This window comes from Agelaius phoeniceus, chromosome 30 (assembly GCF_051311805.1).
Source record: "Agelaius phoeniceus isolate bAgePho1 chromosome 30, bAgePho1.hap1, whole genome shotgun sequence".
In the NCBI taxonomy this organism is placed as follows: domain Eukaryota; kingdom Metazoa; phylum Chordata; class Aves; order Passeriformes; family Icteridae; genus Agelaius; species Agelaius phoeniceus.
This window is the reverse complement of record NC_135294.1, coordinates 4,507,795-4,532,147: the sequence shown is the minus strand read 5'-3', so window position 1 is coordinate 4,532,147 and position 24,353 is coordinate 4,507,795. Positions and strand designations below refer to the sequence as shown.

Genomic DNA, 24,353 nt, shown 5'->3' with positions numbered 1-24,353 from the left:
GGACGGGATGGAGGGCACAGGGATGGGCTGGAGGGCACAGGGACGGGCTGGAGGGCACGGAGAAGAGCGGGAAAGCACGGCCAGGGGCTGAGGCGTCCGGCGGGGATGCCGGGGGGAGCGGGGCGGGCCGGGGCAGCGCGTCCGGGGGGAGGAGGTGCCGCTCGCTGTCCGCTCCCCTTCCCTCGCCCTCCGGAGCAGCCCGGGGCCGCCCCGCTCCTTTCAAGGCTCCTCCTCCGGCGCGGAGGGGACCCGGCCCCGCCGGTCCGGCCCGAGGGCTGCGCCGGGAGCGCGGCGGGGAGCGCACGGCGGGGCCGGTGCCCGCAGCCCAGCCCGGCCGAGATGAGCCCCCTCCCCGCGGGCAACGGCAGCGCCTGGGGGGGCTCCGGGAACTGCAGCGGGGCTCCGCTGGGCCGGCAGTGGGTGCTGGGCACCGCCATCAGCCTCACCGTGCTGGTCACCGTGGCCGGTAACCTGCTGGTGATCGTGGCCATCGCCAAAACGCCGCGGCTGCAGACCATGACCAACGTCTTCATCACCTCGCTGGCGTGCGCCGACCTCATCATGGGCTTGCTGGTGGTGCCGCCGGGGGCCACCATGCTGCTGAGCGGCCACTGGCCCTACGGCACGACGGTGTGCGAGCTGTGGACCTCGCTGGACGTGCTGTGTGTGACCGCCAGCATCGAGACGCTGTGCGCCATCGCCGTGGATCGCTACCTGGCCATCACCTCCCCGCTGCAGTACGAGGCGCTGGTGACCAAGGGCCGCGCCCGGGCCGTGGTGTGCCTGGTGTGGGCCATCTCCGCCTTCATCTCCTTCCTCCCCATCATGAACCACTGGTGGAGGGACGGGGCGGACGAGCGGGCGGCGCGCTGCTACGAGGACCCGCGCTGCTGCGACTTTGTCACCAACGTCACCTACGCCATCGTGTCCTCCACCATCTCCTTCTACGTGCCCCTGCTCGTCATGATCTTCGTCTACGTGCGAGTTTTTGCCGTGGCCTCGCGGCACGTCCGGCTCATCGGCAAGGACAAGGTGAGGTTCGTGCAGGAGCCGCCCAGCCCCACGGGCAGGAGCAGCCGGCGCAGGAGGCCCTCCCGCCTGCTGGCCATCAAGGAGCACAAGGCTCTCAAAACCCTGGGCATCATCATGGGCGTCTTCACGCTCTGCTGGCTGCCCTTCTTCGTGGCCAACATCATCAAGGTCTTCTGCCGGTCGCTGGTGCCGGACCAGCTCTTTCTCTTCCTCAACTGGCTGGGCTACATCAACTCGGCCTTCAACCCCATCATCTACTGCCGCAGCCCCGACTTCAGGAGCGCCTTCCGCAAGCTGCTGTGCTGCCCTCGCCGCGCCGACCGCCGGCTCCACGCCGTCTCACAGGACCTGCAGCGCTGTCCCTGTGCTTTCAGCCCTCGGGGGGGACCCGCAGGGGACAGCAAGGCGGCTCTCGGGGGCCCCGGGGAGGATGGCGAGGCTCGGGGCGGCGGCAGCAGAACGGAGGAGGCTCCTCTGCCCCACCGGCAGCGCCCCCCGGGCGAGTCCCGGCTGCAGGGCGCGCAGAGCTCGCTGTGTTCCCAGCTGCATGAGTAGGTACCTGCAGGCATTTGCTCGGGAAGGGCTCGGGGAGTCCGGTCCAGCCCTTTGGGGTCGGTGCTGGGGGAGCAGGCAGACCCCGGGGTACACGGGAGAGGCTCTGGAATGTGGGACTGGGCACTATTGCCCTGCTCCCTGATGTTCTCCTAAAACTCCGACCCCTCCACTGGGCTGCAAAACTGGGGTCCCAACCAGTCCCACTCCAGCCCGCCAGGACCTGATCTGCTGGGTAAAGGAAGCACGGGTGGTGAACAGGGAAGCAAACCAGCTGAGCAGCAAATTGTCCCCAAGCCTGGCATTTCCCCCTTCTCCCGATCCCACTTTGGGCTGCTAAAGAAGGAAAACGCGGGGACCCCGAACGCAGCGAGGCGCTCCGGCTGCCGGCGCCACTCTGGGCTCTGCAGGTTGTTTTGCCCTCCAGCGGTGTAAATCTGGGAAAGGAATTAATTTCAACCAGCTCCGTTCCATGACGGGAAATGCACTCCCGGAGCCGGCAGCACGCACAGAGCAGGGGACAGGGGCTGGCAGGGGCTGGCAGGGGCTGGCAGAGGCTGGCAGGGGCTACTGGGGGCTGGCTGGGGTTGGCAGGGGTGGCAGGGGACACCCATGCTGTGGTTCTGCCCTGCCGGGACCCCGACACAGATTTCCACCTCCAATTGCAAGGTGGGGTTTTTCCACGCAGAGTTTTTTTATTAGTATGACAAAATTTGAGTTCTTCTGGTTACTGAGGATTTTAACCGTGTTTCTCTCCTGATGCCCGAGGGCAGGAGAGGTTTCCTGCTAGAATTGTGCAGGTAGAGGTGCCGGAGGTGTTCCCTGGGCAGGATTCACCCATGCTGGGGACACGGGGCGCTGGCAGGAGCTTCTGGGGGCTGGCAGGGGCTGCTGGGGGGATGGCTGGGCTTGGCAGGGGTGGCAGGGGACATCCGTGCTGTGGTTCTGCCCTCCCGGCACCCCGACACAGATTTCCACCTCCAATTGCAAGGTGGGGTTTTTCCACGCTGTTTTTTTATTAGTATGACAAAATTGGAGTTCTTCGAGTTACTGAGGATTTCAACCGTGTTTCTCTCCGTGTTTCCTGCCAGAAATGTGCAGGCAGAGGTGCCGGAGTTGTTCTCTGGGCAGGATTCACCCATGCTGGGGACACGAGGCGCTGCGTGGAGGGAGGGTCTGGGCTCTCACCCCTGCGCTCCCCCATTTCAGGTTTGCTGGCGGAGAGACTCCCGCGGGTCCGTCCGAGTGACTGGGAGCAGCCGAGAACCGGGAGGAGAGCGCTTCCCCCGGCCGGGTCATCATCGTCATCATCATCATCATCGCTCCGGCCTCTCCTCTGCCCGCCTTGGCCGCCGCCCTCCCCGGGGACCACAGCCAGCCCCAGGCTGCTGCCCGGCTCCGGGCATGTGAGTCCGGATCAGCCCGGCCAGAGCCGCTTTAACCCTCCTGGTGCTGGTGCCTGGCTCGCTGGAGCTGCACGGCGCTCCCGGATCCCTTCTGTGCCCGCCGGGGTGGTGGCTGCGGGTCCCTGTCCGGTGCTGGGTGGCACTGTGTCACCTCCCACCCTCTCCTTGCAGGGCCGGGGGTGCAGAAGCAGCGCCAGGGGTGACGGTGCTGGCAGGACCCGGAGAGGAGGAGGAGGAGAAGGAGGATCTCCCTTGGGAATGCTGGTGGCTTTGGGACAGCACCAGCTCCTTCGTGCCGTCGGTTCTGGAGACCTGGAGCTGGGGAAAAGCTCTGGAGCTGCTCAGCAAGGGGCAGCACAGCCTCAGGGATGTGTGGACAGGGGACAAACTCCCATCTGGGGTGTTCCTGGCACGGCTGGCAGCGGGATGTGGAGACTGCCAGCTCTGCTTTCTTGAAGGACAAAGGACCCTGTTGTCCCAGGCTTGGCCAGTTTCGGACAGTCTGCTGAGAAGGAGAGAGGAGCCTCCTGCGGGCTCAAGCCCTTCCCAGGATTTCCATCCCTGCCCCAGCTGCTGCATTCCAGGGCTGAGTGCAATCCCTTCAGCAAAGGAAAAGCTCAGGGGAACGAGGGCAGCTCCGAGCACGGAGCACTTCCAAACGCAGGGAGCTGGGATCGTGTCGGGTCTCTCGGCAGTTTCCCCCTCTCGTTATGGACAGATGTCCCTGGGGGACGGGAGTGCATTCTCATCTCACAGAGTGCAGACGTGCCCTGCCCACGCTGCGCTGCCCCGCAGCACCTCTGGGCACGAGCTGCTGTCAGCATCTTCAGTGACTGCACAGTTCTTGTCCCGGTTTGTGTCCCCCCTGCGGTGTGAAATAAACCTCTGGATCTCTGCGGTGCCTCCACATCTGTCCCGAGCAGCAGCGAATGCTGCTCCGTGTGCTGTTCCCGTCTCCATGTGCTGCTCCATGTGCGGCTCCGTGTGCTGTTCCCATGTGCTGTTCCCTGCTCCATGTGCTGTTCCCCGCTCCATGGGCTGTTCCCCGCTCCATGTGCTGTTCCCATGTGCTGTTCCCTGCTCCATGTGCAGTTCCCGGAGGTTCAGGAGGTCCATCCCCGTCCCGGGGCCGTGGCTGGCAGGGAAGAGCTGGGCTGGGCGTGCCGTGGTGCTGCCCCGAGCCGTGCCCGTGCTCCCGCAGCCCGAGGGCAGGCGGAGCTGCCCGGTGCCACCTCCTGGTGCCAGGGAAGTCCAGGTCTGTGCAGGAACCCGACCTGGGATGCTGCAGGGTGTCCCTGCAGGGACCTGTACACACCTGAACTCACTCACCTGTACTCAGCCGTGCATAGACACCTGTACACATACACCTGTACACATACATCTGTACACACACATACATACACACCTGTACACACCTGCATACACACACCTATACTCACCTGTACACACCCATGCATAGACACCTGTACCCACCCACCTGTACTCACCGTACACACCTGTACATACTCACCTGTACACACCCATGCATAGACACCTGTACACATTCACCTGTACACACTCACCTGTACTCACCTGTACACACCCATGCATAGACACCTGTACTCACACACCTGTACACATTCACCTGTACACACTCACCTGTACTCACCTGTATTCACCTATACACACCTGTACCCACCTGTACTCAACTGTACACACCTGTACACACCTGTACTCAGCTGTACTCACCTGTACACACCTGTACCCACCTGTACTCACCTGTACCCACCTGTACACACCTGTACCCACCTGTACACACCTGTACTCACCTGTACACACCAGTACCCACCTGTACACACCTGTACACACCAGTACCCACCTGTACACACCTGTACACACCTGCACACACCTTTACACACCTGTACACACCTGTACTCACCTGTCCGCCCAGGCCCCGCCCCCTCAGGCCCCGCCCTCTCCGCGCTCTCGCGAGAGGGGCGGGGCGGGGCTCGCCCGCCGCCGCTCCCGTCCCGTCCCGGAGCATTCTCGGTCCGTCCCCGTCCCCGTCCCCGCTCGCTCGCAGCCATGGCGGCTCCGGGCTGGGCGCCCACCCACGTGCGGGTGACGGTGCTGCGGGCGCGGGGGCTGCGCGCCAAGGCGGCGGCGGGCGGCAGCGACGCGTACGCGGTGATGGCGCTGGGCCGCGACAAGTTCCGCACGTCGGTGGCCGAGCGGTGCCGGGGGGAGCCGCTGTGGCGGGAGGAGGCCACGTTCGAGCTGCCCGCTCGGCCCGCCGCGCTGCGCCTCACCGTGCTGCACCGCGCCCTCACCGGCGCCGACAAGTTCCTGGGCCGCGCTGAGGTGGAGCTGGGCCCGCTGAGGGAGGACGGCGGCCGGCAGCACACCAGGTGCGACCGGGGAGCGATGGGGACCCTCAGCCGGAGGGGTGCGAGGGCTGCTGTGTCCCACGGGGGCTGGGGAGGAGGATGGAGAAGCCCCTCTGGGTCATGCGGAGGCTCGGGAGGAGGTTTTAGGGGGCCTCTCAGGCCCACGGGGGTCATGGAGGGGTTTGGAGGGGATTTCTGTGCCCCACAGGAGCTGCAGAGGAGGATGGAGAGGCCCCTCTGGGTCGTGCGGAGGCTCGGGAGGAGGTTTTGGGGGGTTATGGAGGGTACCTGTGCGCCCCACGGAGGTGTGGGAGAGCGATGAGGGGATATGTGCGTCCCACGGGAGCTGAAGAGGACGGTGAGGGGATTTCTGTGCCCCACAGGAGCTGCAGAGGAGGATGGAGAGGCCCCTCCGGGTCAGGCGGAGGTGATTTTGGGGGCTCATGGGGGTCATGGAGGGGTTTGAGGGGGACCTGTGCGCCCCACGGAGGAGTGGGAGGGCGATGAGGGGATTTCTGTGCCCCACAGGAGCTGGGGAGAAGGATGGAGAGGCCCCTATGGGTCCTGCAGAGAACGGAGAGGAGGTTTTGGGGGGGGTCTCTTAGGCCCACAGGGGTCATGGAGGGGATTTCTGTGCCCCACAGGAGATGGGGAGAAGGATGGAGTGGCCCCTCTGGGTCCTGTGGAGGTGGTATTGGGGGCCCACGGGGGTCATGGAGGGGTTTGAGGGGCACCTGTGTGCCCCGCGAGGGTCATGGAGAGGTTTGGGGGGGACCCTTGCGTCCCATGGAGATGTGGGAGAGCGATGAGGAGATTTCTGTGCCCACAGGAGCTGGTGAGAAGGATGGAGAGGCCCCTATGGGTCCTGTGGAGGTGGTTTTGGGGGGGTCTCTCAGGCCCATGGGGGCTATGGGGAGGTTTGGGGGGGACCCTTGCGCCCCACGGAGGTGTGGGAGGGCGATGAGGGGATTTCTGCCTGGGGGTCACCTTGGGAGTTCTAGTGGGGGACTCTTGTTCCCCACAGGGACCCCTGAAGCCCCAAAAGTGCCCACAGGGTGACCCCTATGAGTCCCCACAGCTGGGGGTCCAGAGATGACTTTTCCAGCCAGTCCTGCCTGGTCCTTGGGTTTGATTTTCAACCACTGACACTACAGAGAAAACAGCCAGCCTGACCCCCAAAACCTGATGTCCTCAGAGTGCTGCCTCCTTCCAGCAGGCCCTGAGCACTAATTTATTTCTGCTAACAAGCACTCGAAGCGTGTCAGGGTGGATAATTCCACCTTCCACGGGCTGCCCCTGCCCAGCTCCAGCTCTGTGTCACACACTCGCTGCTTTGAACACAAACACGGGCACGGTGAAACCCAGGGGTGGTGCCCGGGAAGGTTTTACTGGGAGTCAGCAGCCTTGTAATATGCTCGTGAGTCACCTTCCTCCTCTGCCTCACCTGAGCACCGCCGGAGCCGTCCCGCTCGTCAAGGCTTAATTAGGTTCATTAAGGCTGTGTCAGACTCGGCTGTGTTTACACTGCAGAGCCCCTTGGTCAGCAGAGCTCAGGCCCGGTGCCTCGGGCTCCCAGGCATTCCTTTGTGTCTGGGCAAAGGAAAATTGAGGGGGAGAAAAAAAAAAAAAAGAAAACACGGCTTTGGTACTCCTGGAGAAATTACTCGTGTTTTCAGTTGTTTGCAGGCCTCGGTTTCCTGTTTGAAGCCTGTTTTGTTCTTGCTGCCATGGTGATGTGTAGCCATAAAGGAGTAGTTTTATTTGGAAAATAGATAGATGTTGATTGACAGGTGCTGGCTAACCCCATAAATGCCACTAATGGGATTTTGTTTTTTGTGGTTTGGGGGTTGTCAGTCCGTGATTTCCTTCCAGCCACCCCCAGGGGTGCTGCTTTCAGGCAGGGCTGAGCTGAGCACGGTGTTTGCCCGGGACACACGGGATCGATTGTGGCACAGGATGCTCCTGGAAATCACTGCTTTGGAACAAAAGTGTCAGTGCTGGCTCTTGTTAAAGGCAAAGGGGTTGTGATTCCTGGGCTGCTGCAGCTCCAGGGACTGGGCAAAGCCTCGGTCTCCTGATAAAAACCCTTCCCTGGGTGTCCTCTAAGCCCAGGCCAGAGCTGATTGTCAGCCAAGTGTTCATTTAGTCACAGAATTCCAGAATGGACTTTAAAGCCCATCTTGTTCCACCCCCTGTCCTGGCTAAGGACAGCTTCCACTAGACCATTGCTCCAAACCTGGCCTTAAACACTCTGAGGGACAGGACAGACACAGTTTCTCCAGGACCAGGGCCTCACCACCCTCAGAGGGAAGAATTTCTTCCACATTTCCCTCTGAAGTGTCTGTAACAGATTCCTGAATCCATCTCCTTCAGTTATCCCCATTAGTTTTGAATTTTCTCTGGAGCAAATCACCTTTTCCTGTTCTCTTTTGTTGCTTCCAGTATACCTTTGGAGGTTGAAGTGCAAATTTGATGGCAGGGCACATTTGCATGCTCTCTTTTTGCTGCCTTTATTTTCCCATTCCAGCTGGTGAGGAGGAAGAAACCAAGCAGTTTCCAGGCAGCCTTTCCTATGTGTTCTGTGGGGTCGGGAATGCTGCAACAAACAAAACCATGCTGGTGTGCAGTGCTGATCATTCTCTGTGCTGGCTCAGATGTGGTTTGAGTGTCACCAAGGGGTGCTTGAGGGCGTGGGGGTGGTGGCATTGTGGTTTGGGGTGCCCTGGGCACTGCTGGGGAGCTGTGTCTGGGGAGGGAGAGGGCTCTGCCTGAGCAATGCCCTTCCTGCTGCGTGCCAGTCACGAGCCTGCAGAGGGGAGTGGAAATCCCCGAGGTCTGGGAGGCTGGGGTTGGCTCTCTGCTCTTGATTAGGGGTTCCTTGGCTTAGGAGGCATTAAGGAGCTGGAATGAAAGGTATGAGGGTGTGGGATGTGTGTGCAGCTCTGAGGCTGCTGCTCTCGCTCCACTTCAAAGCTGTGGCCCCTGCCAGTGTCAGGAGGAGAGATGAAAGGGCAGAGGAGAGTGGCTGAGCTGAAATACAGGAATTCCATGTTGTGCTTCTGTTTTTTCTCCTTTTTTTTTAACCCTTCCCGATCCGGTTTTAAAGCAAATCTTACTGATAACTTTCTGTTTACGATAAGGAATGTTTTCTTTGGCACCTGGGGCTGTGAAGGTGACGTCACCATAAGATTAAAGTCGTTCTTTTCCTACACTGTGGGCTGATTTGATTTTTCAGCCACAAGAACCTTCTGTGTTCTCAATTACTGGTGTGTGATGGTGTTCACAGGGGTCTTAGGATGAGGGAAGAGACGAGGATCTGACTCCATGTTTCAGAAGGCTTGATTTATTATTTTATGAGATATATTATATTAAAACTATACTAAAAGAATAGAAGAAAGGATTTCATCAGAAGGCTGGCTAAGAATAGAAAAAGAATGATAACAAAGGCTTGTGGCTTGGACAGAAAGTCTGAGGCAGCTGGGCTGTGATTGGCCGTTAATTAGAAACAACCACATGAGCCCAATCCCAGATGCACCTGTTGCATTCCACAGCAGCAGATAACCATTGCTTACATTTTGTTCCTGAGGCCTCTCAGCTTCTCAGGAGGAAAAATCTTAAGGAAAGGATTTTTCATACAAGATGTGTGTGACCCTGGTGGTTAAAGAAACCTCCTTGTTGCTGCAGGTGGTACAAGCTTCGCTCCAAACCGGGGAAGAAGGAAAAGGAGAGAGGGGAGATCGAGGTGGATATCCAGTTCATGAGGAGCAACATGACAGCCAGCATGTTTGACCTGTCCATGAAGGACAAGCCTCGCTCTCCTTTTGGGAAGCTCAAAGACAAGCTCAAGGGCAAGAGGAGCAGCGGCCTCTCGGACACGGCCTCGGCGATCGTCCCCAGCACCTCCCACTCCCCTGCTGACAGCGAGGATGAGGCAGTGGAGAAGGAGAAGAAGAAATCCAAGTTCAAAGCGCTGTTCTCCAAGCCTGGCCTGCAGAAGACATCCCTGTCCCAGTCCATGTCAGTGCTGCCCACTCAGCAGCCCCTCACCCAGAGGGTTCGGCTGCGGCCCAGCGACTTCCAGGCGCAGTGGGATGAGGAGGAGTCCCAGACATCTCCTGCCTCAGAACGTGAGTGTTGGCACAAAACCTTCCCCCAAAGGGATCTTTGCACTTTTCACAGCACTGGTTCAATTCTCCTTTCTGAACAAATCCACAGAAAGTCCCTGCTGGCACTGAGGCTGGCAGTAGTGTTACAGAAAAGATTATTTATTCTTGCATCTTCAATTTCTCCCTGTTTTTTTTTTTTCCAGGATCCTTTGAAAGTGTGCCAGAACAGAAGCCAGCTCCTTCTCCTCTGTTTAAATCTCGTAAACCAGCCTTTTTGGACAGTAGGCAGCTAACCCAGGGAGCCACTAACCCCACCAAAAAGGATGGGCTCTCTTTGTTCAGTGGCCTTAAATCCAAAAACGATCCCGTGTCCAAGTCCAGTCTGTGCATCAATGGCAGTCACGTTTATATGGAAGAGACCACGACGAAGGACAAGACTCCAACCTCCTCCCCCTCTCCTCACAACCTCAGGAGGAAGAAGCTCTTTGCTTCAGAGGAGAACCTGTCCTCCAGGTCCACTAAACCACCTGAAGAGACGGGGAGAACCTCTCCTGGGCAGGCATTCTCTGGGTCCACGTCCTTAGAGACCTTCAAATCCATGACTTTGCCATCATACAAACTGCTCAGCAGTGAGGAGCACCTGGAAACCAGCGTTCCACCAAGCATTGAGCCTGTTAGAGAGACCAAAAAACCAGACCACAAAAAGTCTGCCTTGCTCTCCCTGGTCACTGGGAAGAAGGAAATGGTGAAGCCCAGCGATGCTGAGATCGTTCCCGACAGGACCCTGCAGAGCGAGGAAAATACAATTCCAGAAGAGAAGAGTGAAGAGGAGGCCAAAAGCCCTGAAGGCCCAGCAGATCTGGGCAGAGGGAGCCCCTCAGGAGATGCTCACCATGCAGAGGAGGCCATCACAACCAAGCAGCTGCTCAGTCCTTGTGAGGAGGAACAGAAACCTGAGAAAGCTGCACCAGCCAAGACCAAAGCTGTGAAGCCCAGGTGAGTCCCAGCTGCTGGCAGGAGTGGGGCTGGGCAGTGCTGGTGGCAGGTGGCAGAGGGCTGTGTCTGCCACACCTGGGCTCAGGTGCTGCTCTCTGGGTGCCTGTGGGTTTTATGCTGGTGTTGGGAGCTTTGATAGCAAAGAACAACTCCCAAGTTTTTCCTCAGTGTGAATAAAAGATGGATGTGTGCTGCTCCTTGTAATTGATGCTGGAATAGTTGTTCTCTAGAGCAGGAGGCACCTGTGCAGGTGCTGAAGGGGTGAATTTTCTTGCTGGATCTCTTGCACAAACTAACTCTGTCTGAGCTGTGTGGCTGCAGCCTCCCCAGGGTCTGAAATGCCCGTTCTAACATCTCTGCTTTCCTCTTCCCTACTTGGCTGTGCTCTTCCCAAGGGTGGCCTTGGAGCCCTTCTGCTTTTGGCATTGCTCACAGCTGCACAGAGGGATTTTGTGTGGATTTGTACCCAAGGCTTTTTCGGAAATTCTGCTCTTTTATCCCTCATACAAATATAGAAATTGTGTATGGGGTTTATTTTATATAAATGTAGGTGTGCCCTACTAATAAGGCTGTGTTTTGTGTGTGTCCATAACTCCTCATTTTCAGTGCTTCTCAAGTCTGAGTTTCTTGCCTGTGCAGTGTTTTACATACTAATAAACCTGCTTGGGGTGCAAAGAGATGGTGCTTAAAGCAGCAAAACCAAGCTCTGCAGCAGGAGAGTGTGACAGTGTTCACAGGGGTCTGAGGATGAGGGAAGAGACGAGGATCTGACTCCATGTTTCAGAAGGCTGATTTATTATTTTATGATATATATTACATTAAAACTATACTAAAAAAATAGAAGAAAGGATTTCATTATAAGGCTGGCTAAGAATAGAAAAAGACAGAATGATAACAAAGGTTTGTGGCTCAGACTCTCTATCTGAGACAGCTGGGCTGTGATTGGCCATTAATTAGAAACATCCACATGAGCCCAATCCCAGATGCACCTGTTGCATTCCACAGCAGCAGATAACCATTGTTTGCATTTTGTTCCTGAGGCCTCTCAGCTTCTCAGGAGGAAAAATCTTAAGGAAAGGATTTTTCATACAAGATGTCTGTGACAGGAGAGTTCTGACATAAGCCCAGTGCTTGGTAATTTGCTGTAAAGTCTCACAGACAAGGGGACACCTCTCTCTGAGGTCTCTGTAAGGTGTAGCTCATCTCCAGTGGCAGAGCTGATGGAGGCTGGTGCTAAAGCTTGTCTGTTCCTGCCTCGTGTTGCATCTGCAAGTGACATGCGAGTTTTTTGTCCCTTTTTGCAGACTGGGCCTGTCTCCAGAGGAGGAACCCAAAGCCACGCTTCCTACTCTTGCACCTGACCCCCTCCCTGCTTTTCTCTCTGTGCACCGTATCAGCAGTGCCAATAATCCTTTTATTTCTGAACTGGGGCAGACAGTCCAAGTGCCAGACTCTGAAAACATCACTGGTTCTCCTGCCTCTCTCACTTCTCCTGCTTTTACTGCAGAGCACTGGAATGACAAGAATCCTTTCAGTGCTGAGTGGGACAGGGCATCCAGAGCCTTGGATCCCGACAGCATTGCCCATTTCCCTTCATCCCATCATCCTGCAGCCTCTGTTCCCCAAGTGCCTCTTCCTGGGCAGGTCTCTGCCAGGGGCAATAATCCTTTTGCTGCTGACTGGGGGCAGGGTCCTGAGGGCTCTGAGGCTTCCCAGGGTTTCTCTGCCCCACGCACACCTTCTGTCCCCTCTGTCTGTCCTTTCAATGACAGCAATCCCTTCCTGTCCAAGCATGGGGCACAGGCAGTGCCAGGTTCCCAGGCTGGCTCTTCCCCTTCCTGCCTTCCTGCTGGGGAGGATTGTTCCTCTGCAGGACACCCTGCTCGTGGTGCTTCAGGGGGCTCTGCAGATGTGGCTTTAACCAGTGATGTCACAGCTGTGCCAGACCCTCTGGGCACCTTGTCTGACCCTCCTGGGCTGGCTCCAGAGCTGCACTGGGATTCTGCCCAGCTTCAGCCTGAGGGTTCTTTGGAAAGCAGCAAGCCAGGCCCTGGGAAATCTGTGTCCTTTGTCCTTGGGGAATGGCAGGGTGTTCCATCAGGTGATGTGGGTTTGGGTGGGCAGGAAGGTGGAGAGCAGCCCCTAGATTCCAGTGGGAGGTTACAGATGAGTTCAGGGGCAGTAGGAGAGCGAGCAGGGTTTGGGGGTGACCCATTGACAGAGCCCTCAGGGGACAGCACACATCCCACCTGGAGCAGTGATGGAACAGCTGTGGAGGTCAGTGGTGGGAGCACTGAGCCCTGCACGAGGGGTGACAAAGGTTTTGTGTCTGTCTCCAAGTGCAGAGACAGCCTCGTGCCAGAGGCTGAGCAGGCACAATCCCCCAAGAGCCAGCTCAGGGAGGAGCAGGAGCCCTGTGGTGGAAAGCAGTGGGCAGAACGTGTGCCCACGTTAGAGCCCCAGGCACCTCCACCTGCTGGGAATGAGCCACTTCCTCAGGTCCAGCCCACACTGAGAGTCTGCACCGTGTCCCCTGGGGAAGGGGATGCAGGGAGGGCTGGCAGGGAGGTCCCTGTGCCCCCAAAGCCAGCCCCACGAGTGGCTGTGCTGCTGAGGAAACCCCCAGAGGCTCCCCAGGCTGATGCTCCTGCTCCAGGGGACGCTGCAAATTCCACCCCAGGGCTCCCATTCCCTGAGGCCTCAGCTGCTCGTGGGTGCCTCCCTCAAGGGGGCTCCTTGGGGACTGTCACCCCTGCAGTGGCACCCAGAGGTAAGAGCAGGCCTGTAGAAAGGGAGGGTGGGGATGGTTTGTCCGTCTGTCTGACAAATGTCAGGTCTGCCCTTCCTGTCCCCGGGGACCGGAGCTCGGTGCTGCCCGTGATCCCGGAGGGAGGCTCTGATGAGGAGCTGCTGGGGGACTGCCAGGACAGCTGTGGGGCCACTGCAGGTGACAGAGGTGTTCTAGGGAGTGGAGAGCAGCCCCAAGGTGTGACACCTTTGCATGGAGAGCAGAGAGAGCTCTCTGTTAGCTCTGCTGCAGCCCCAGTGAGCCCGGCTGCTCTGGGAGCAGGAGCAGGAGCCGTGCCTGGTGCTTGTGAGCCAGGGAGTTTGGCTGTGCTGCCTGCTGCAGTGGGGGCTCCCAGGGTCTGTGTCCAGGGAGCTGACTCAGGCTTAGCTGTGCCATCTCATTCCAGGGAGTGTGACAGTCACTCTGAGAAACAGGAGCTGGAAAGGGGTGCAGGTGCTGAGGAGTGTGCAGAGTGTGACTTCTCTGAGCCTTCTGCTTTCTCTTCCTCCCTGTCGAGTCCTTGCCAGCCCCACTCTTCCTCTCATTCCCTTCTCTCTGACACCCTGGGTCGTAGAGCAGAGTCTCCGAAAAAGCCAAGAGCCGAGGGCTTCGCAGATAAAGCGGGAAATTCGGGCAAGAAGAAACTTCTCCAGGCACGGGTTTCACCCTCTGAAACGTCCCCTAACCACACCCCATGGTGTGAAACCGTGTCTCCCCAGCACAGGTGAGGCATGTGGGGATCACAGCAGGTACCTCTGTGCAGCTGTGAGCTTTGCTTTGCCCTCTGGCTGCAGATCCATCCCTGAGGCTGCTGCATCAGGCCAGGACAGCCCTGACTTCTTCTGGGGGCTGGGTTTGTCAGGGCTTGGCTGGCTCCAGGAGGGTCTGTGCAGCTCCTCAGGGTGCCCAGGGGAGCACCCTGAGGAGAAGAAACTTCTCCAGGTGTGGGTTTCACCCTCTGAAACATTCCCTAACCACGTGAAACTGTGTCTCCCCAGCACAGGTGAGGCATGTGGGGATCACAGCAGGTATCTCCGTGCAGCTGTGAGCTTTGCTTTGCCCTCTGGCTGCAGATCTGTCCCTGAGGCTGCTGCATCAGGCCAGGACAGCCCTGATTCCTCTGGGGGCTGGGTTTGTCAGGCCTTGGCTGCTGTCACCTGCTGTGGGGCTACTGCTGGCTCCAGGAGGGTCTGTGCAGCTCCTCAGGGGAACAGCTGCTCCTCACAGCTCTTAGGGAAGCTTAGGGAAAGTGCAGGGGGAATGGAGTCATTCCATCCCACTGGCAGAAGGGCCTGGGGCTGAGCTGTTTGTCAGACACCTGATAAATGAGGTGCTTCATTTCCTGCCTGTGTGGGCTCCTCAGGGATCACCAGCACTGCTGCAGCTCCTGCTCTGTGGAGTGGTGCCACTGACCTGTCAGCCCTTGAGACTTCACCTATAGAGACTTCATCCCCCAGAGCCTGGGGTCTAGGACACCTCAGGGCCAGTGTTTGCTGCAAGAAAAATAAAATTTTGTTCCCGTGTTCAAATTGGTGCTGTAAGTCCTGTGCAGGCAAATAATGACAGCACTTCCTCACAGCTGAGGGTGTCAGTTCAGCTTGGACAAGGCCTGACACTTGTCTCAGGACAGCAGAAGTATTTGGTATGTTGTAAGATCACAAATATGTTCTGATTAGGAAAGTCAGCCTGAAATACCAGTTTCTGAGGGATCAGAGTGGCTGCCCTGTGCTCTGTCTCCTCGTGTAGCCCGACCTGGCTTTTCTTCCATGACACACACAGGATGTATTTCCCTTCCTGCTGCTGCTTTATCTCCAATACCTTGAGTCAGTAAAGATAGCAGAGAACTGGAAAATACTTACAAAACTCCTGTGGCTGTAGAAATACCTTGTCTTCCTGAAGCTGAATCTCTTTTCTTTCAGGAGATAGAGCAGGGAGGGAATCATCCCCAATTTCTTGCTGTATTTGTTCTCATTCTAAAGATCTGTGCCATGCTGCTCTTACCTCTCCTGCCTGAACAACAGGACCCTTTATTTTCCTGTTGCAGACTCCATCCTGTGAAGCCAATGAATGCCATGGCAAACAAACCTCAGAGCAAGAACCTGAATGTCATCAGCACCATGAATGAAAAGCTGCTGGAAATGAGTGTGAAGGTATGGAGGGAAGTGGCACTTTCGCTGCCCAAGCTTTGATTTATTTGAAGAGTTTGATTTATTTGAAGAGTTTGTGTATTCCAGATAGTTGGGACATGAACATCCTTTTGGTCAGCCCCCAAGAGTGGGAGCAGTCCTTCAATGCTGATTTTCTTGCAGACTGACTGTAAATAGAGCTGGGGTTTGTGTTTTGTGGGGGAGATTCTCAGCACAGCCACTTCCTTGGAGCCCACTCGTGCAGCTGGGTCAGCAGTGGGATTGAGAGGAGCTTTCAGCATAATCCTGGTCTCAAAAGAGACCTCCAGGTTTGAACACAGCTTCCCTGGCAGGCTGATCGTAAAGGCTGGGACCATCCCTGGCTCAGCAGGGAAAATCACAGCTCCCCTTACGGTTTGTCAGGGTTTTTTGGGGAAATAGGGAAGTTAGAACTGAAATAACAGCAGTGCCTCCTCCTGGTGAGAGGGGAGAGGATGAGAGTTGAGTGATTCAGACTGACAAGGGGTTCAAAACTTGCAGTGGGTGTTGTGGTGTTGTGATTGCACCTAAATTGTGTGTGATGCCCCACAGGAGCCTGTTGTGCTCACACTCCCTGCCTGGGCAGTGTTCTGGGAGCTGGAGGAGTCAGCAGAAGCTGCCCAGTACTTTAGGGAAAGTGCAGAGGGTCTGATGCTGCTTGAGGGTTAAAACCAGATTATTTTCAAAGGAATAGGAAGAAACAGCAAAGGCCTGGGTGGGTGTTTCTTGCTGCCTAACCTGAATTTGGCTTTCCCAGTGTGCATTTAAGCAGCTGCTTTGAGCTTTCCCAGGTTTGTTTGGCAGCAGCTGTCACTGGGCTGGTCTGTGTGTTGTGTGTCTGGTTTGGAATGTGCTGTGCCTGCTCTGACCCTGCCTTCCCTCCCTCCCTCCCTCCCTCCCAAGAAATACGATCCCTCAGACCCTGCCTATGCCTATGCTCAGCTGACACACGATGAGCTGATCCAGCTGGTGCTGAAACAGAAGGATACCATTACCAGGAAGGACCTCCAGGTGCGGGAGCTCGAGGATTACATCGACAACCTGCTGGTCAGAGTCATGGAAGAAACCCCAAACATCCTCAGAATCTCCATGTCTGGCAACAAAAAAGCTGGGAAGATGTGAAGGCTCTGGTGGGCAAGGACTGAATCCCCCCAGGGCAGGGTGAGGAGCTGGTGGTGCTGCTCACAGAAAATGACCTTTTCCTGTTCCTGCCTTGAGCAACCCTCGGATTGATCAAGAGTTCCATCAGGTGTTGTAATCAAGTCACCTTACTGTATTTATTTTTTGGTTTCTTCCCATTATTTGGGAAGGTCAGGCATTAATCCCAAGGCTGTGATGGGAAGGAGGAGGGTTTTTGATGTGTTTTGCTGCCCAGTAAGGCACTGATGATCCTTTAGGAAGATTTTTTTTAAATGGTTTTGTTTTGTAGCAGCTTTTAGAGATCAGTTACTTTTCTTTTCACATCTGAAGTTGTAGTGCAATATAAATCCTTGTACAGTAGAGCTTGAGGATTTGATTGTTTTTAAAATAATAATTAACTACACTGGAGAAGTCCAAAGATGGCCCAGCTTCAGAGCTGGGCTGTAATTTAAAAGGAATTAATGCCTTGAAAGTTGACTGTAAGCTGACCAAATCTCAGTTCATCTCCTCAAGTGGACATTCCCAAGAGTCCTTCAAGGGAAAGTTTTCAGGTTTTTTGGAGTAGGAGACATTGAGGTTCACAGTACCATAGGAATGGCATCAATGAATTTAGGCCAAAGGTACATTTTAAATCAGAAATTGTTCTCTTAGTGTCTTAAATTTCTGCTCTGGAGCTTGTTCAGAGCAGGCAGAGGCTGCCCTGGCTCTGCCCCTTGTGCCCTGTGGGAGCTCTGTGACCTTTTCCCTTTTACACTGCATTGAGGAATCAGAAATCCTTTGGGGTTTGGAGCTGGGGCTCACCTTGAGGGCCCTTCCAAAGGTACATTTTAAATCGGAAATTGTTCTCTCATGTCTTAAATTTCTGCTCTGGAGCTTGTTCAGAGCAGGCAGAGGCTGCCCTGACTCTGCCCCATGCTCTGCCCCTTGTGCCCTGTGGGGGCTCTATGACTTTTTCCCCTTTTGAGGGAAGTCAGAAATCCTTTGGGGTTTGGAGCTGGGGCTCACCTTGAGGGCCCTTCCAAAGGTACATTTTAAATCAGAAATTATTCTCTTGGTGTCTTAAATTTCTCCTCTGGACGTTCAGAGCTCACCTTGAAGGCCCTTCCAAGGTGATCAGCCTTGCAGTGCTTTTTGCTGTCATTCCAGACAGGGATTCCTCCCTGCTGCTCCCAGTGGGAGGAAAACCTTGTGTGGCTGAGGGAGCTGGGTGTGCTGGACAGCCCAGAGCTCCTGGGGGTCTCAGGGCTGTTCTCCCCATCCCCTCAGGCTGCAGGAGCAGCCACCACAGCCTCCCCCACTGCAAACCGAGCAGGGCTTTGTTTGCTGAGCCCTTGGCACAGATCAAAACCATCAGATGCCTTTTGGGACCCCTGGGATTATTTACCAGGGGAGGGAGAGTCCATGAAAGGCTTAGAGAGAAGCTGGAAAACCAACAGAGCCCTGCAAAGGACCAAAGCTTCATGAGGACCAAAGCTTAAAGCTTTCCAGCCTTAATTCTATGGAAATAAACACTCCCACCTTAGGAAATTGTTGGGTTATTGGGTCACTCCTGGCCCAGGGGTGAGTTTCTAACTCCATTTTTCTACAGGAAAGCACTTTATGGGGGACTGCAGCAGCTCTCACCCTGTGAGCAGTCTGCTTACAATGTCACAAACCACTGGAGATCTCAAATGCTGAATTTTGTAGCGAGGAGCAGTTTGATAGATTTGCACAGAGATGTAAACATTTATTAGGAAAAATCAAAGAAATGCTGTTAATAACATTTTTATTCCTGCTACCAAAGTCTGGAGCTTTACTGGCAGAGCTGTCCCTTATGGGCAGCCTGACCTCAACCAAGCCTTAGGAGCTGAGAGTCTTGCAAGACTTCAGGTCCTTTTATCTCATTTTAGTGTTACTTGAGCAGTGAGGGTGTTCTCTCCTTCCTGCTGCCCCCTCTGCTCTGAGTGAAGGTGGCCTTGGTGGTGGTTTCATTCTGAGTGGTGCTGCTTGGCCTTGCTGCTGCCTCCTGTGCCTTCTCGAGTGAGGAAGATGAAGGATTGATTTGTTTCCTCCTCGTGATTCCGTGGATCTCTGGCCAGACGATCCTGTACCTCACTGATAAATTTGTATTTTAGACTTTTTCTCTGCTAGGAAGAGTGACCTGCACAGAACCAAAGCAATAAACAATATTATTCAGAAAATAATATTATTATTCAGAAAATTAATAATATTATGCTGTTAGCAGAGATGAAGCCTTAACACTTGGACAGCCTCCCTGGCAGCCTTTCTGTGCCAGTTCAGCCCTGGGTGTTGGGTGGAGCCCAAGCTGAGCCCAGGGCTCTGCTGTCCCCGGGGGGCTGCAGCTGTGGAGCCTCTCCTGGAGCAGAGGAGGGGGCACAGGGGGGTCCCAATCCTCGATCCCCTCAGCCTCAAAAGCCTCACCCAGCCCTCACACCTCGTTTTTATTGACAACACTCATTAAAGCCTTTGGTGTGGGGGGACTGGCATTTTACATCCTCAAGGGCCTTAAGAATCAAATCTCTTGTTTGTTATTGAAGGATTTAATGCGTGTTTCCTGTTTGTACTCTCTGCTTTTAGCCCAGGTACTGTTTGTTTTTAAACACCTTTTGGTTTTATGGAACACTAAAATAAAGATACCTTAAACCCAGAGTTCTGAGCACTGTGTCTTTGTTCTGAAGGGCTTTGTCCCCTCCTTGTGCCTCTCTGCACATCCTCTGTGCCAGTACCAGCTGTGGCTTTCTCTGGGTCTGCATTGAAGGCACTTGAGACAGTAGTTCATGTTCAGACTCAAATGTTTATTATTTCTTCTCAGTAAAACAGTCTCACTACTGTGAGTTGGGCAGCTTTTCATTAGAAGGCACAAAATGGCCAACAGTCTCTTGTTACAAGGTCTTTTAAGACTAAACTATCCAATTAACAACCAGGGACCGCGGCAAGACTCGGGGTCCTCATGGCAGCGCTGGCCTCGCACTGCGGCGGGGATGGGAGGAGGAGTAGGCCATCAGGACCCGGGTTCCCTGCCGAGGAGGCCGCGATGTCCGCTCGGTTCCGCTCCCCCCGCCGCCGCCTCCCCGGGCATCCCCGGCGGAACTACCGGGCGGCGGAACGCAGCGTGCAGGGGCGGCAGCGCGGCCGGGCGGGAGTCGGGACGGACCGCGGCCCGTGTCGCTATTGGTGGGCTCGGGGCGGGCCGCGCCGCTATTGGCTGCCGGCGGTGCACCCACCCCGGTGCTCCCCCTGCGCGGCGGCGGCAGCGGCAGCGATGGCGGCGCGGGGCCGGTGCCCCGAGTGCGGCTCGGGGTCGCTGGTGGAGGACGCGCACTACGCGCAGCAGCAGCTGGTCTGTGCCGCCTGCGGTTGCGTCCTGTCCGAGGGGCTCCTCACCACCACCTACACCGACGAGGAGCATCTGCGGGGTGCGGTACCGGAACCGGGGTGGGGGGGGTGCAGGACCGACGGTCCGCAGCTCGTTTGGGCCTCTCCGAGCTGTGCCTCTGTGCCGGGCACGGTCGGGTCAGACCGGTCAGACCCCTCTCTCCATCCCCCCAAACACCAGCGGGGTTTTCCACCCCACCCGCAGCAATTCCCGACCGGGTTTGGCTTGGAGCCGGTGATGAGCTTTAAATTTAATTAAATTGAAATTTTAAAATTTAAATTTAATTAATCTCTTATTGTTAAAAGAGATTATTAAAATCTCATTGAAACCTCTTAGAAAAGCTTTAAGTAAAATGGAGCAGCCCCGACGCTGTTGCCTGGCTCTGTCTGGAGGGAATCCCTGGCTCAGAGGAGCTCCAAGAGCTCCCTTTTACCTGCTCTCAGTGCCCTCAAACAGTTCTGATCGCTGCAGGCCGGTTCTGTGGGCACCTGCTGGCCCCAGATCCAGATGTCTGTGTCCCTGCATTCCTTGCAGGATTGACTGATTTCCCCCCCTGTTTTCCAGAGGTTGCCTATTCCCAGAGCACCGGCCAGAAGGAGCAGCTGAGCCGCTGCCTGCAGCGAGGTAAGAGCAGCTCCCCGTTCTCCAGTTTGTTTCACCTCATTCTGACAGTGAAAAAGTGCCAAAAACCCCTGGAGCTGAGCCAGGGGAGGGCCCTTGGTGCCTGCCTGCCCCGAGGGACTGTTTAGTGCCCTGCAGGGCTGGGTGAGTGCTGCCTGTTGTTGTCATTTCGTGTTGATTCAGTTGATCCTTCAGAGAAGCTTTAATAATAAAAGAAAAGCTTTAATATAAAAACCAGGGAATTGTGGAGACCCTGTGGGGGCATTCCCTGGTCTAAGGAGACACAAGAAGTTTCCCTCAAAAAGCTGTTAGACCCCATTGGCTCCTTCCCTTGTTCCTATGTCTGTTCCTATGTCCTTGAGGCACTCCTTCCCTATTCCCTGATTAGGCCTCACCTTTGTGAGACCAGGGACAGCCCCCAGGCACCTGTAGGGAGAAAGCTACAGGGTGCTTTGTCTGTGTGTGGGTGCTTTTTCTGTGCTTCCTCTGTGTATGTGGGTGCTTCCTCTGTGTGTGGGTGCTTTCCCTGTGTGTGTGGGTGCTTTCTCTGTGTGTGGGTGCTTTCCCTGTGTGTGTGGGTGCTTTTTCTGTGCTTTCTGTGTGTGTGGGTGCTTTCTCTGTCTGTGTGGGTGCTTCCTCTGTGCTTTCTCTGTGTCTGGTTGCTGGGACCTAAACATTTCACCACACAGCTGAATAAAACATCCGTGGCTATTAGGCAAATGTCCTTTTTGCTTCCTTACCCTGGACTATGCCAGCAGCAATTCAGGCTGCTGCAAACGGTTCTGAGCAGAAATTGCGATTCCTTTTTCCCCACAGGGATCCGGCGGGTCCAGGACCTCTGCAAGGTGCTCAAGCTGCCAGCAGCCTTTGAGGAAACGGCTGTGTCCTACTTCCAGAGGGCCCTGGAGCTCCCTGCCTTCCACCTGGTCAGCCTGGAGAAGAAGGAGCTGCTGGGGGGCTGCTGTGTGCTGGTGACGTGCCGGCAGCGCCGCTGGCCGCTCACTATGGGCACCGTGTGCTCCCTGCTCTATGCCAAGCAGGAGCTCTTTGCCAGCGTCTTCCTGAGCCTGCAGAGGGAGCTGGGGCTCTCTGTGCCCGCCCTGAGCCTGGCAGACCTGGTGACAACGCACCTGAGCAGGTGATGGGGCAGCCCTTGGCAGCCTTTTTTTGTCCTGGCTGGGTGGAGGGGATGGGGTGTGACACAGCTCGGGCTGGGCTGGCTTTTGTCCCTCCCTTGTCACACCTGGGCTGTGATTCTCATCCTGCTCCATTCTCCTTAGAGAGGTGCTCAGGGAGGCACTGTGGATCAGGGGATCCCAGATCTCTGAGGTTGGAAAAGATCTCTGAGGCCATTGAGCCCGACCTGTGCCCGATGCCCAAATTGTCAGCCAGCCCAGAGCACTGAGTGCCACCTCCAGGGATGGGGATGCCACCCCCTCCCTGGCATCAATTCCAGTGCCTGGGAACCCTTTCCATAAACAAACTCCTCCTGGTGTCCTGGAGCAGCAGCCATGGCAGGAGCAGGGTGTGTCTTGTATTTGTGGGGTTCCCAGACAAAGGGAGGAATGATGCATCTGACTTCATGTTCTTAGAAGGCTAATTTATTATTTTATAATCTATATTATATTAAAGAATACTATACTAAACTATACTAAAGAACACAGAAAGGATACAGACAGAAGGCTAAAAGATAATAATGAAAACTCCTTACTCTCTCCTCAGAATCCAACACAGCTTGGCCATCACTGGCCAATAAGTCAAAACAATTCACATGAAACCAATGAAACAATCACCTACCACATTCCAAAGCAGCAAAACACATGAGAAGCAAATGAGATAATATTGTTTTCCTTTTTCTCTGAGGCGTCTCAGCTTCCCAGGAGAGAAATCCTGGCAAAGGGATTTGTGGTGTTGTTCGCAGGGGTCTCAGGATGAGGGAAGGGATGAGAATCTTGACTCCATGTTTCAGAAGGCTGATTTATTATTTTATGATATATATTATATTAAAAGAAAATGATATACTAAAAGAATAGAAGAAAGGATTTAATCAGAAAGCTAGCAAGGAAAGGAAAGAATGATAATAAAATCTTGTGACTGACCAGGGAGTCTGAGACAGCTGGGCTGTGATTTGCCATTAATTAAAAACAACCACATGAGACGGATCAAAGATGCACCTGTTGCATTCCACAGCAGCAGATAACCATTGGTTTTCTTTTCCTCTGAGGGTTCTCAGCTTCCCAGGAGAGATTTTTCCAGAAAATGTGCCGGTGACAGTTGTGTTTGTCCCCGAGGCTCCCCCTGACCGTGGCTCTTTTCCCCCGCAGCTTCCGGCTGGTCCAGCCCAACGCCAACATCCCTGCGCCCTTCCTGGAGGACAAGGAGCAGCTGGTGGCCCGGACCATGGCCATTGTGGAGCTGGCCAGTGACACGTGGCTGGTGACCGGCCGGCACCCGGTGCCCGTGGTCACGGCCGCGGCGTTCCTGGCCTGGCAGTCGCTGCGGCCCGGCCCGCGCCTCTCGTGCCCCCTGGCACGGTTCTGCCGCCTGGCAGGGGTGGAGCTGCCCCCTCCAGCCCAGCTGAGGCTGAAGGAGCTGCTGGAGATCCTGCTGGCCATGGCCTCCCAGCTCTCCTGGCTGCGTGGATTCTGCCTGGACAAGAAGACGGTGGTGAAGCACATCGGGGACCTGCTGCAGCACCGGCTGTTCCTGCTGAAACGCGCCTTCAGCCAGCAGGACACGGGCCTGGGCATGGGCTCTGTGAGCCAGGAGTGCCAGGGCTCTGTGAGCCAGGACTCTGTGAGCCAGGGGTGCCAGGGCTCTGTGAGCCAGGACTCTGTGAGCCAGGAGTGCCAGGGCTCTGTGAGCCAGGGGCGCCAGGGCTCTGTGAGCCAGAGCTGCCCAGGCCGGGGCTCTGTGAGCCAAGGCTCCCTGGATAAGGACTCTCTAAATAAGGACTCCCCAGGCCAAGGCTCTGTGAGCCAGGGGTGTCTGGGCCAGGATTCTGTGAGCCAGGGCTCTGTAGACCCAGGCTCCCTGCATAAGGACTCCCCCAGCCAGGGCTCCGAAAGCCAGGGCTCCCTGGATAAGGACTCTGTGAATAAGGACTCCCCCAGCCAGGGCTGCCCAGGCCAAGGCTCTGTGGACCCAGGCTCCATGGATAAGGATTCTCCAGGCCAGGATTCTCCAAGCCAGGCCTCCATGAGCCATGTCTGCCTAGGCCAGGGCTCTATGAGCCAGGGCTCTGTGCACCCAGGCTCCCTGGATAAGGACTCTGTGTATAAGGACTCCCCAGGCCAGGGGTGCCCAGGCCAGGGCCTCCCCAGCTCTCCTGCGGTGCCACAGCAGCAGGGCTGTCCCTGGGCAGGGCAGCAGCAGCAGAGGGGCACCCTGAGGCCCCTGCTGCCCCCCTGCCTCCTCCACCCCAGGAAGAGGCTGCGGGCGGCGGCTCCGAGCGCTGCGAGCGCGGCCCTGACGGGCGACGAGCCCATCTCAGACAGCGAGATCGAGCAGTACCTGAGGAGCCCCGAGGAGATCCGAGCCTTCAGGAGGGCCAAGGCTTGGTCCTGAAGGTTGCTGTGAGCCAGAGGGACAATTTGGGGACCAGAAGTGTGAAGCCCACCAGGGATAGAGTGATTGTGCTGCAGGGATAGGGAATGAGGCTGTGGGGAGGGAGCAGGCTGTGTCCTCCTTAATGTGCTGGGGCTTTTTGTGGAGTGACTGCTTCAGGTCATGTTACATTTCTGTTGTAAGTAAATAAAAGCACAAAAGGTGCCAGGTTTTTCCAGGGCAGCCTCACCTTGGGCTT

General features: G+C 56.1%; 3 protein-coding genes across 4 annotated transcripts; all 3 read left to right on the top strand.

The window, feature by feature from the left end:
- Nucleotides 1-339: 339 nt before the first annotated feature.
- Nucleotides 340-3,032, top strand: ADRB3 (adrenoceptor beta 3). Its single transcript, XM_054650692.2, has 2 exons — nt 340-1,583; nt 2,794-3,032. The coding sequence occupies exons 1-2, from the start codon at nt 340-342 to the stop codon at nt 2,831-2,833; spliced, it is 1,284 nt and encodes a 427-aa protein (XP_054506667.1). The 3' UTR covers nt 2,834-3,032.
- Nucleotides 3,033-4,971: 1,939 nt separating this feature from the next.
- RAB11FIP1 (RAB11 family interacting protein 1) lies at nt 4,972-19,200 on the top strand. Of its 2 annotated transcripts, XM_054650688.2 has the most exons (6): nt 4,972-5,377; nt 9,041-9,483; nt 9,666-10,458; nt 11,763-13,970; nt 15,291-15,396; nt 16,315-19,200. In XM_054650688.2, the coding sequence occupies exons 1-6, from the start codon at nt 5,055-5,057 to the stop codon at nt 16,531-16,533; spliced, it is 4,092 nt and encodes a 1,363-aa protein (XP_054506663.2). In that variant the 5' UTR covers nt 4,972-5,054; the 3' UTR covers nt 16,534-19,200. The 2 variants fall into 2 exon arrangements, with proteins under 2 accessions (XP_054506663.2, XP_077047833.1); XM_077191718.1 differs by lacking the exon at nt 11,763-13,970 and having other exon boundaries at nt 4,974-5,377.
- Nucleotides 19,201-19,775: 575 nt separating this feature from the next.
- On the top strand, nt 19,776-24,332 carry BRF2 (BRF2 general transcription factor IIIB subunit). Its single transcript, XM_077191712.1, has 4 exons — nt 19,776-19,967; nt 20,492-20,551; nt 21,365-21,686; nt 22,873-24,332. The coding sequence occupies exons 1-4, from the start codon at nt 19,814-19,816 to the stop codon at nt 24,113-24,115; spliced, it is 1,779 nt and encodes a 592-aa protein (XP_077047827.1). The 5' UTR covers nt 19,776-19,813; the 3' UTR covers nt 24,116-24,332.
- Nucleotides 24,333-24,353: the final 21 nt, after the last annotated feature.